Here is a 12,730-nt window from a genome sequence, read left to right as displayed (position 1 = left end):
TGCTTTACAATGTTGTGTTCTGCTGTACAGCAAAGTGAATCAGGTATATGTATGCATATATCCCCTCATTTTTGGATTTCCTTCCCATTTAGGTCACCACAGAGCAGTGAGTAGAGTTCTCTGTGCTATACAGCAGGTTCTCATTAGTTCTCTATTTTATACATAGTACTGTATCTATGTCACTCCCAATCCACCAATTTGTACCCCCCCCACGTCCCCCCTTGGTAGCCATACGTTTTTTTCTCTACATCTATGTCTCTGTTTTGGAGTAATATTTTAAATGCGTACAACGATGTGGGATTATAAAGGAAACCAATTAAAACTGACCCTTGAACAACTGGAGGGTTAATCCATGTATAATTTATAGTCAGCCCTCCATATCCGCGGTTCCTCCACATCCATGGACCCAGCCAGCCGCAGACCGTGTAGTTCTGTAGTATTTACTCTTGAAAAATATCCGCGTGTAAGTGGACTCACAGTGTTCAAAGCTGTGTTGTTCAAGGGTCAACTGTATTTTGAAATTAAAACTGAGATATTTAAAAAAGTTGTTATATAGCAGTATACATACTTCTTTATTAATGTATTAAATAAAAGATCTGTGATCCAAATAACTAGCATACTTTCAGAGTAGTGATGAACATAAACAGTACTTCAGGATGTCCACAGCAACTGTAATGTGATATAAAAATATCTGATTTCGGCGGGTGACAAAGTTGCAAGCACTGCTGACGATATTACAGCAGTTCATTGCTTACATTCATAATTGAAAGAAATGCTAACTTATGGTTAGGGTAGGGAGAATAAAGATGTAATTTACTTTCTTATCCAACATGACAGACCCCTTGATTTTTTCCCACAGCTCCTTTAAAGGGGAGTCTCTGAACCCCAGTAGTGCAATAATGTGATTCATGTGGTTTCTAGGGCTGTGTTCCTCATTCCTGACCTGGTGGTAGTCTGGCACAGTCTGCAGGGAAAGGAGAAAGAATTAGGACAAAGGATTGAGTTATTTATAAAAGGAAATGTGTTCAATTTTAAGATGGTTTTTTTTGGTTTCCTTTTGTTAAATGTACTCTTTTATGAAATTGATAATGGATAACTGTAACTTACCATCACCCCTCCAAAAAATTATAAGATCAGCCTTCCCACAGCAGCCTTTACCTGCTCATCTAGCTATCTAGCTTCCCATTTCCAAATTAGCAACAAATTTTTCCAAATTAACAGGTGGATAGCGCAGATAGGCGATTATAAGGCTTTGATCAACCCAGGTTTGGGTTAGTAAGACCAACCTGATGTTTTTCCCAAGTAACTTAAGGAAAATGTGTGGGTTTGGCTTCACTTTGGAATTACTGAACATCGTTGTCATTAATTTTTGTTAACCTATAAGTAACTGGTATAAATGGATGGGCGACGAAAAGTAGTGGGAAGAGAAGGGAGCCCCAGGAGGCCAGGAGTGTTGTTAAGACTGTAGCTCTGCCGCCATTTTGCTGCATGAGTAAGACAAGACCCACCCTCCCCTTCTTGGGCTTAGTTCCTCACCTGTAAGATGTGGATACTTCCAGTAGATTTTCTCTAGACCATTTCCCCCTCTGACACGCCACAGTTTCAGCCTGAATGTTCAAACCTGCAATACAAAGACTATTTTAATTTTCAGGATGACAGTGTAGCCTAGTGGCTAAGAGTGTAGGCCCTAGCAGTAGACTACCTGATTTTGAATCCCTGCTCCATCACTCTTTATTTGTGTACCCTCAGGCAAGTTTCTTAATCTCTTTGAGCTTAAATGGCTCACCTGGAGAAGGGGTATCCCAATAGTAGCTGCCTTGTAGTTTTTGGCCAACCATCTAAACTGTGCTGTCTCATATGGTAGTCACTAGCCACGTGCGGCTGGCTATTGAGCATTAAAAATGTGTGTAGTGCGAGTGGGGAATTGAATTTTTAATTAAATTAATAATTAATTTAAATTATTTAAAACTTAAAAGTCAATTAATGTAAAATATTTTTCCATTAAATGCAACTGTATTGTTTTAGTAAGACTACATTTTACTTGAACCACTGTATTGTGTAAGACAGGGGTCAGCAAACTTTTCCCGTAAAGGGCTAGGTAGTGGATATTTTAGGCTTTGTGAGCCATATGGCCTTTGTTGCAAATATCCAACTCTGCCCCAGAACTGTGAAAGCAGAAGTGGACAATATGTAAACAAAAGAGTGTGGCTGTGTTCCAGTGAAACTATTTATGGACATTGAAATTTGTATTTCATAATTTTCACGTCCTGAAATATTTTTCTTTTGATGTTTTCCAAACATTCAAAAATGTAAAACCCATTCTTTTTTTTTTTTAAATTTATTTATTTATTTGGCCATGTTGGGTCTTTGTTTCTGTGCGTGGGCTTTCTCTAGTTGCGGCGAGCGGGGGCCACTCTTCATCACGGTGCGTGGGCCTCTCACTATCACGGCCTCTCTTGTTGCGGAGCACAGGCTCCGGATGCGCAGGCTCAGCGGCCACGGCTCACGGGCCCAGCCGCTCCGCGGCATGTGGGATCTTCCCAGACCAGGGCTCGAACCCATGTCCCCTGCATTGGCAGGCGGATTCTCAACCACTGCGCCACCAGGGAAGCCCAAACCCATTCTTTTTTTAATGGTAATACTATTTTTTAAAACTGAAGTATACCTTGATGTACAATATTATATAAGTTACAGGTATACGGTATAGTGAGTCACAATTTTTTAAGGTTATACTCCATTTGTAGTTATTATAAAACATTGGCTATATTCCCTCTGTTGTACAATACATCCTTATAGCTTATTTTGTACATAATAATAGGCAGCAGGTTGAATGTGGTCCATAGGTATATCCCCAAGATAAATGAATTCATGTCTGTCAAAAACCATTTATAAGAATGTTCACAGCAGCTATATTCCTAATGGCTCCAAACTGGAAACATCCCAAATGTTCATCACAGGAGACTGGATTTAAAAAATTTCAAAAAAAAACAAAAAAAAAAACAACAAAAAAAATTTCAATGTATTCATAAAAATAGATTATTCCATAGCAGTGAAAAAGAATGAACTATGTCTTTGGATGATTATGTGGTGCATTGGATGATTATCACAGACAAAGTGTTGGTCAGAGAAGGTGGTCACAAAGATTAATATTGTATGATTCCATTATGTGAAGTTCTATAATGGCAAAGGTAATCTGTGGATTTAGAAATTAGAATAGGTTGCTAAGTGGGACAAGGCGAGGGGATTAACTAGAAAGGGATATGAAGGCAAATTCTATATGATGGAAATGTATCTTAATTTGGGTGTTTGCTATGAGCTTATACATACATTTGTTAAAAGTCTTCAAGTGGTACACTTAAGCTTTATATAAATCATCCCTCCATACAAAATACTCCTTACGTAATTTAAGAAGAAATCAGTTAGTTGTTAACATTTAACATTATAGTATTTCTTAGTCAAATCCAGATTTCTGGCCATAATGGTCCACATTCCTTCATAGCAACCATCAGCCAAACTGTGCTGTTCCAGTAGGGTAGCCAGTAGCCACACTACTGCGGCGCCTGAGTGCCTGAGATGTGGTGTATCTGAATTGAGGTCTGTGGTACAGGTAAGTACACATGGGGGTTTGAAGCATTAGTCTGAAAAAAGAATGTAAACTATTATATTAATTTTTATCTTGATCACATGCTGTAATCTATAACATTGGGTTAAAATACACTAAATTAATTTCACCTGTATCTTTTGTGCTTTTTTCAATGTTAAAAATTTTAATTGTGACAAAATATATAGAACATAAAATTTACCATCTTCACCATTTTTAAGTGTACAGTTCAGTAGTATTTAGTATATTCACGTTGTTGTGCGACCAATCTCCCCACCTTGCAAAATGGAAACTCCGCCCCCGTTAAACAACTCTTCACTCCCCTTCACCCCCGGCCCCTGGCACCCACCATTCTACTTTCTGTTTTTATGAGTTTGACGATTGATCCCTCATGTAAGTGAAACGATGTAGTATTTGTATTTTTGTCACTGGCTTCTTAACATTTTTTTTTGGTAATGTAGCTACTACACAATTTACAATGATATATGTGGCTGACATTATATTTCCAGTGGACAGCGTTGGAGGACACTGCACAGCAGCTGCCACTTTGTAATTTGCCATTTGTTACTGCATTTATGCTGCTTATGTTTCTTCTAATGAATTGAAGAGATTGCAGTATTTCTTATATTCATGACTCCATCAAACGTGGGAAAACAAAGGATTTTTCCCTTAGAGGGTCACATGTTTAAAAAAGGAGAGGCATAGTTCTCTTTGTGGAAGGGAAAAATAGTCATTTCTATTTAATATACAAAGCATTTCTGTGTTCAAAGAATACAACGTAAGATGCCATTGTGAAACAAATGATTGCTGTGCTCATGGTGTCCTTGGCCCTTATCAGTATTTCATTTGAACTCTTGATGTGTTTCTTGGTGTTAATTCAGTTTGGGAGAAAAGATTCTAAACAACTACTACAAATAAATCTTCTCCTGTGATTACTTGACGTAAATCACTGGATAGCAGGTACTTTATTGATTAATTTTCTAATAAAGTTGCACTGTTACATTTGGTGTACACATGACTAGGAAACAACATTTAGACTGAACATCGACAAACTAGAGTTTTACTTTTCACTTTTTAAAAGCTTGCAGCATTAAAAAAAAAAAAGCTTGCAGCAGCTTAAGAAAAATAGCACCTTCATTAACCTTTTCAATGATAGGGATATCATTATATATGGTTACAATTCTGTTAAGTGAGAGTTGTTTACAACCTTGTAAACAAAGAAAGTACGAGGGAAATTCAGCTGTATTTTGTCTTTTGCTACCGGCGGGGGGAGGGAGGTTCTTTCCCAGGTGAACAATTTTGGAGAAATGCCATAGCCAGGGAAGGAGAGCGTGTGACGTGACGGTGTCCTAAAGGACAGCTGGGGGCTCTAGTGTAATAGTTGATATTCATCAGCCGGGTTTGTGTTCCATTGCTCCCAGAGTTATCTGTTGAACACCAGTGAAACGCTGGTCAGGGAGCTTAAAAATGCCAAGCATTTACTTCTTTTCTCCCTCAAATAGGGCTTGGAAGTAGCATCATCCTCTCATGGGCAGATTAGAGTGCAAGTTATTTTATGTGATCTCGTTCCATGTGTTTTAGATCCTTTTTGCAGACTGAGTTGAAACAAATACCTTTCTGAGAAGAGAACCATAGGATTAGCTGATATTTGATTTACTAAGAATCTAGACTTTCTTTTTTCTTGCCTTTTTTCTTTTGAAGTCCATTCCTGCCTTGAGTGTTGGAGAGCTGCCATGGTTAGGGAAGAGTAAAACATTAAAAATGGTGGCCATCCTGTCTTTAGAGGAAAGTCTTGGTTTAATTTTCCAGATTGGTTATTCTATTTATGTCTCTTGGGCCCTTGGCTGATTGATCACGCAGGGATTTGTCATATTGCCTACTTCTTTAAATCAAATGTGGACATAGCAACTAAAAATAAACATGATGTGGATATTAGAGAACCAGGGGCCTTCTTTGCCTGGGGAGCTGGGATACTGCTTGCTGTTGCTAAGAGGTTTTCTGGCTTTAGCACAGCTTCAATCATTGGAAGTGCAGCTGTGTTTTTGGAAGAGGGAGCTAAGGGAAGGCAGAGGCACACTGATGAGTATTATCCCGAACAATGGATCCAGATGCAAATCATTATGCCTAATCCAGAATATTATACCCATTTTTGGCATTCTTGTGCTGTGTTGTGTGTGATTTGCTGTGCTGAGAACTCGAAGTGTGCCAAAGTATCATTTCTGTTTTCAGAATAGTTTTGTTAGAAATTTGAAAGCTAAGTAAATATACCAGACAGTTGGGTTTCAGCTCTTTGTGGCATAGAGTGTAGCTAATGGTTTTGACAGTAGAATCTGACTGAACGTTGGACTGATTGCTCTAACTTTATACCATTTTCCTTATTCCATTATGAAAAGACAACTGGAGATTGAGTGTGAAAATTGTTTAAGCAGTGACATAAGGTGAGAAAGTGTTGTATGCAGTGGGTTTGTCCTGGGAATGAGGGGCCTTTCTGTAGGGCAGCAGCACTGGCTGGTGAAGAGCCAGCTCTGCCACAGATGAGCTGTGTCTTCTTAGCTCCTTCTGCTCTGTTTCCACGTCTATAAAAGGAGGCTAATGATCATCTTACTGTAGTGAGTTGTGAGGATTAAATGAGTTAATATTTGCAGATCTTAATACAGTGTCTGGCATATAATAAGCACTATATACGTTCTGCCTGCTACTGTTTGTCACTTGATACTGAGTTCTACGATGTCACGTCCTTTTTCTTGGTGCCGAACTGAAGGCTGAAGTGGGAGATCTGTCCAAAACCTGAATTTGTTCTGAGATGATTCAACAGCATTTAAAAACGTTGAGCCAGGATACCGTGTTAAACTGTAGCATTTTTCTATTATGACATTATTATAGGAGTCCTTATTATGTTGAAATCAAATTTAATCTATATTTAGTGTTCTGGAATTTTTCCTCAAAAGTGACTCATCTTTTGGCCATTGAGTTCCCTTTTTTGCAGTTTTCAAATAAAGTCTCACTTGAGCTTCTCTGATTCTGCTCCTAAAGAACTGCCGCTGCCTCGCTTTATGATGTCAAAAACTGATGCTGAGATCCGGTTTGGGAACATGGCTGAGCTGCATGGAACTAAAGTTCAGATTCCATATTTAATCACAGAAAAAAATACCTTCAAAAGAATGGATGATGAGGATAAACAGGTAAATAGTCTGATCAGGCATGTCTGTTTGCTTTTGACCATGAATCCTCACAGAGCAGTGCCTCTTAGCTGCTGTCAAGCTTCCAGTGAATTGCACCATCTGGGTTACAATTATAGACTTGGAAGTGAGCCAGTAAAGTTTCCTTGTAGCAAGGAGAAGAGGCTGATGCCTAGAAATTACCATTACCATGAGCCACCTATGGGCCATTTAGAGCTTACTTTAATGTAGAATTGGGTCTCAAGTAAGGCTACTGATTTAACACACTTATTTGATGTCTCTAATCACCATTTCCAAATGGGTTCTTCGAAATGTAACTTCTAGGAGTGTTTAATAAGTCCTTTCTTCCAAAAAAACCTGGAGAAAAGGTTTCTCTGGTTAAATATGTTTGGAGAATGCTGCTTCATGGACTATTCTCGGGGGAAAGGCTAAATACTCAGTCTTAGACGTTCACAGTGCACATTAGCACAGTAAAAGCCCTGAGAAGTCCTGCAATAAAGAGACATGGAGATCGGCATGTACTAAACTCCTTTCACCAGGGAATCCCTTCTTGGGGAGCATGTTTGGAGTGCCGTGTTGGGAAATGCTGCCATTACCTGTGTAGCCGGAAGAAGAATAGGGTGGATGGGCGTTTAAAATTAGACCACTATTTGCAATAGTCAGATAGTGACTGGTAGAGACCAAAGTGTAAATTCCAGATGAGTGAGCCTATCAAGAAGAGGTAAAATAGACTTACACATTAGTGAACCCTCAGGGCATCAGGGTACATCCCATACTTCCAATGAAGATAAGATACTGAATTATGCAGAAAAGTCAAATTATATTCAATTATAGTATCTTCCATAAGGAAGAGAAATCTGTTATGTTTAGGAAGACCAATCAAAATGTTTTCAAATGCAAGACAATTAAAGGATTAAGTTGGAAAACTAATGTATATGGCTCACCCTGATAATGCTGGATATTTGAGGTATCGTTGCAGAAGTTTCATATTTAAGTTAGGTGTAGCATGTTCTGTTGCTTTCATAATTCTCATATGTTTAAACTAGTTCTTCAGGGATTGATTGATTGATTGATTTTATTTTATTTTTTTTAGGGATTTAGATAAAAAGGTGTACAGGCGCATACCTTGGAGGTAGTGCGGGTTCCATTCCAGACCGCCACAATAAAGCGAGTCACATGACTTTTTGGTTTCCCAGTGCATACAGAAGTTACATTTACACTATACTGTAGTCTACTAAGTGTGCAAGAGCATTAGGGCTAAAAAAACCCCCAATGTATATACCTTAATTAAAAAAATACTTTATTGCTAAAAACTGCTGTCATCTTAGCAATTAGTAGTAGCATCAAAGATTACTGATCACAGATTACCTTAAAAATACAATAGTAATGAAAAAGTTTGAAATATTTGTAAGAATTACCAAAATGTGACACAGGGACGTGAAGTGAGCAAATGCTTTTGGAAAAATGGCGCCAATAGACTTGCTCGATGCAGCGTTGCCACAAACCTTCAATTTGTTAAAAAAAAAAAAAGAGTAATATCTGTGAAGTGCAATAAAACGAGGTATGCCTGTATCAGAATCTTCAGCCAATACTCTTTGGCATGTTTTCCCACCAGCATTTGGAGAGGAATGAGGGTCCACTATCCCAGGATGGTTGGATGCCCTGGGAACTTTCCAGGCCCATCCCCTGGCTGCGTGATTGAGGACACATCCTTTCACTTCAGTCTGGGCTTATGCTAGGCCCACCCAGTCTGTGGGTGTGAGCTTACAATTCAAAGCAAATATTCTTTTCTTTTACTTGAAAAGGAGTACTTGATTAGTATCTCAGATTGCATTATTATTATTATTTTTGACTAAGAGCACCTATATAGTCTCTATATTGATGAAAAGTACTGTTTCCTCATTACTTGGGTATTCCAAAGTTACCAGTCTATTGGTAGCATTAAAAAAAAAAAAAAAAAAAAAAAAAAGGAGGAAACCCAGTAGCCGAGTTAGAAGGTTGCTTGTCTTGCCTGGGGTCCTACATAAAGTTCACATTCGAGTTGAGATTTGAATTGTAGTTTATTAAGGCTCCATCCTAGTGTTTAGGAATAGGCTAGTTGGAGTGGTTTACCCATAATGAATTGTTTTGCAATTTCTCAGTATAAAAAAAAAAGCTGGCATTTTACTTTGGCTAGCCAGGTCCCAGAATATTTAGCATTAACCATTTAAAATATTAAAAAAATAGCCACATTGTTGGAAGACTTGGTAAGTGTAAATCCAGGAAATAGGAGCCTTTATTAATGAATGAAAATTGAATCTGTTCACGAAGAGATCAAAATTGGGGAGTATGAATGTTATTTCATGTGATCAGTGTCTTTCGTTTCCCCAAGGAAAATATTATTGGAGTAACTGGAAGTGTTTCAGGCTTGTTTTAGTAATTTAGGTAACTGAGCTCCGGCGAGACTGTTCTCTGGGAGACTTCTGAATCCTCAGACACTGCTTTTTAACCAAGCTGCGTTTCTGAGAAAATATTCTCCTCCATTTATTAAAGCAGCCTGCTTACTGGCAGTAGAGTTGCGTTATACTTCATAACTGCAGCTCAGAGCGCCAGGCTCCTTGAGTGATCGTCTCTGAACTCTGCTCTGGTTCTTTGAAGCAGGAAACGCAGTCTCCCACGATGTCACCCCTCGCCTCCCCTCCTTCTTCCCCGCCTCATTACCAGAGGGTGCCCTTGAGCCATGGCTACAGCAAACTGCGGAAAAGCACGGAGCAGATGCATCCAGGTAAGAGGCCAGCTGTCCCAGGCAGTGTCTTAGAGGCTCCTTCATCTATCGGGCAGCAACGCCACCAGCTGCTCAGTCTCCTGACTTAATTACCTCTGGCTTTGGAGACAGGGCTCAATTTAATTTTATACTCTCAAGCAAGGTTAAAAAAAATATAAAATGAAATCTGTGTTAGTAATGCCTTGTTTTCTGTCCTACAAACTAGTTCATCTTTAGACTTGTAGATAATGATTTAGATGATTTAATCCTTCATATACAAGTTTCGTTACACAGGAACATAGCACATGAAGGATTTGTATTGTTTTGGAATAGTTATTCCTTTCTGCAAAGCCACCAAACATATTTATATGATAACTGCTCTTATGAAACTACTTAAAAAATAGAACTCTGCAGAAGAGTTGATTCAACCTTTAAAGACTGAGCACATAAATGAAAATATTTAGCTCTTGTGTTTGGGACTAAGAATAAGGGAAATGCCAGGGGAGGCATCGTGCTCAGGTGTGTGAAGTGCCCAGTTGTGGGGTTGCCTGCTTGCTCACATTTGCACTGTGCTGGCCATGTTAGTGGTAGAATACGTTACTTGCTTCTGAGAATGACTTGCAGAGTTGACTCCCTGGCTGCAATGCTTAAAGCTCCATAAATTCACGGCAGCATCTTGTCCTTGTGGGGCTCAGGTTCCTAGCTTAAGATATGACCAATTAAAGGTATTCTAGAATTGGATATCCATAACTCCCCCCCCCCCGCCTTTTTTTAAAATTCTGTGAGCTGTAACTGAAAGTGACCCAGTTTCTGCAGGTTTTTGCTGCATTGAAAATAGTGGTGACTTCTAGAGGGAAACAGATTTAAAAAAAAAATGTGTGCTAGGCTGGACTGAAGAGAGACTATAATCTTGCCGAGAGAAGCAGGTGTAGCATGATGGAAAAATCTTTTGATTGGAATCAGAAGGTGAGGGTTTATGTGACTAGCTATGTGACCTTGGGCAAGCCACTTACTGCTCTGAACCATGATTTTCCTCTCCTCTTTTTAAATGGAGTAATAGTATCCTATAGGGGTGTTGTGAGGATAAGCGAGAACATGAGTATAAAATCTGATTGGAAATTGAATCCTATGCAAATGCAAGATAACGTTGTTGGGGGATAGGAACGAAAAATCACTCCCCTGGAACCTGAGTGTCCCATTGGTGTCTGAAACAAAACGGGGTTGAGAATTCTTCATTTTCCTTATAGTCTCTCCTGCCGAATTTCCCTATTTTTAGAAGTGGGTTTTTTTTCCTTAATTTCATCTGGGTTTGGAAATTGGAGTACTATGCCTAGCATGGTGTCTAGTTTTTGGATTTTAATTCACAGGTGAGTCGTTTTTTGTTCTACCGAGTCACCAGGTTCTACTCTTTTTTTCTGATATTCCTTAAAAAACTTGTCTGTACCAGCTCTCTCTGCTTCATGCTCCATTTTCTCCTCATTCCATTCAAATTGGGCTTTCATTCCCCCAGTGGCAAGGAAATGACCTGCTTCTCTCCTTCGCTCTTTTAGCGCGTGTGTCAAGGTTTTCCATGCTTTCATTCTTTCTGAGCCCTTTTTAAAAAAAAAGTGAGGTAAAATTTACATGTGATAAAATGCACACGTTTAAAATCTTCAACTTGAGGGACTTCCCTGGCGGTCCAGTGGTTAAGACTTCGCCCTCCAGTGCAGGGGTGCGGGTTTGATCTCTGGTCAGGGAGCTAAGATCCCATATGCCTTGGGGCCAAAACAAAACAAAACAAAACAAAAAACCAAAAAAAAAACCACCCCAAAACATAAAACAGAAGCAATATTGTAACAAATTCAATAAAGACTTTAAAAATGGTCCACATCAGGACTTCCCTGGTTGCGCAGTGCTTAAGTATCTGCCTGCCAATCCAGGGGACACGGGTTCGAGCCCTGGTCCGGGAAGATCCCACATGCTGCAGAGCAACTAAGCCCATGCGCCACAACTACTGAGCCTGCGCTCTAGAGCCCACGAGCCACAACTACTGAGCCTGCGGGCCACAGCTACTGAAACCCATGTGCCTAGAGCCTGTGCTCTGCAACAAGAGAAGCCACCGCAATGAGAAGCCTGCGCACTGCAACGAAGAGTAGCCCCCGCTCGCCGCAACTAGAGAAAGCCTGCACACAGCAAGAAAAACCCAACACAGCCAAAAATTAAAACAAAAAAAAGGTCCATATCAAAAAAGAACTCTTTAAAATAAAATAAAATCTTCAATTTGAGTTTTAACAAATGGATATACTCATGTATCCACCATTTTGATCATGAATAAAATATTTCCCTACTATATGATCCAGCAATTCCACCCCTGAGTATATATCTGAAGAAAATGAAAGCACAAATTTGAAAAAATACATGGACCCCAGTGTTCATAGCAGCATTATTTACTATAGCCAAGGTATGGAAGCAACCTAAGTGTCCATCAACAGATGAATGAAGAAAGAAGATACACGTACATACACACACACAATAGAATATTACTCAGCCATAGAAAAGGATGAAATTCTGCCATTTGTAGCAATGTGGATGGACCTAAAAAGGGAATTACGCTTAGTGAAATAAGTCAGACAGAGAAAGACAAGTACTGTATGTTATCACTTATATGTGGTATCTAAAAAATAAAATAGATGAATAAATATAACAAAACAGAAACCTACTCACAGATATAGAGAACAAACTAGTGGTTGCAGGGTGGGGGAGTAGGGGACTAAGAGGTACAAACTACTATGTAGGAAATACATAAGCTACAAGGATATATTGTGCAGCACAGGGAAATACAGCTATTATTTTATAATAACTTTAAATGGAATATAATCTATAAAAATATTGAATCACTATGCTGAAATTAATATTGTAAATCAGCTATACTTCAGTAAAAAAGTAGTCTGCTTGACATTAAAACCAACATTTCCATCACCTCAGAGATGCCCCTTTCCAGTCACTCCCTCCCCGCCCGTGCCCCCCCAGTGCAAGCATAGTTCTGATTTTTATCATCGTAGGCTAGTTTTGCTTTTTCTAGAACCTCATATAAATGGAATCATATTGAATGACTGTACTCTCGGGTGTCTTTCCCTCAGCATAGTGGTTAAGATTCTCCATGGTGTTGTATCTCAACAGTTTGTTCCTTTTTATTACCCAGTATTGTTCCATGGTATGAATGTATCA

At 39.1% G+C, this 12,730-nt stretch overlaps 1 protein-coding gene across 6 annotated transcripts in view; it reads left to right on the top strand.

Moving 5' to 3' along the window:
- REPS2 (RALBP1 associated Eps domain containing 2) overlaps nucleotides 1-12,730 on the top strand; it is a 232,492-nt gene that overhangs the window by 71,195 nt on the left and 148,567 nt on the right. For 4 of the 6 annotated variants that reach the window (XM_019925644.3, XM_019925643.3, XM_019925641.3 and 1 more), the window contains exons 3-4: nucleotides 6,635-6,783; nucleotides 9,418-9,544. The exons of 1 other annotated variant lie outside the window; for it this stretch is intronic. In XM_019925644.3, the coding sequence (XP_019781203.1) occupies nucleotides 6,635-6,783; nucleotides 9,418-9,544 (276 nt within the window). The remainder of the gene's footprint in view (nucleotides 1-6,634; nucleotides 6,784-9,417; nucleotides 9,545-12,730) is intronic. One more of the 6 variants, XM_019925642.3, reaches the window with a different exon arrangement.

Source organism: Tursiops truncatus, chromosome X (genome assembly GCF_011762595.2).
Source record: "Tursiops truncatus isolate mTurTru1 chromosome X, mTurTru1.mat.Y, whole genome shotgun sequence".
NCBI lineage: Eukaryota > Metazoa > Chordata > Mammalia > Artiodactyla > Delphinidae > Tursiops > Tursiops truncatus.
The sequence above is the reverse complement of the archived record's forward strand: the minus strand, read 5'-3'. Positions and strand labels throughout refer to the sequence as shown.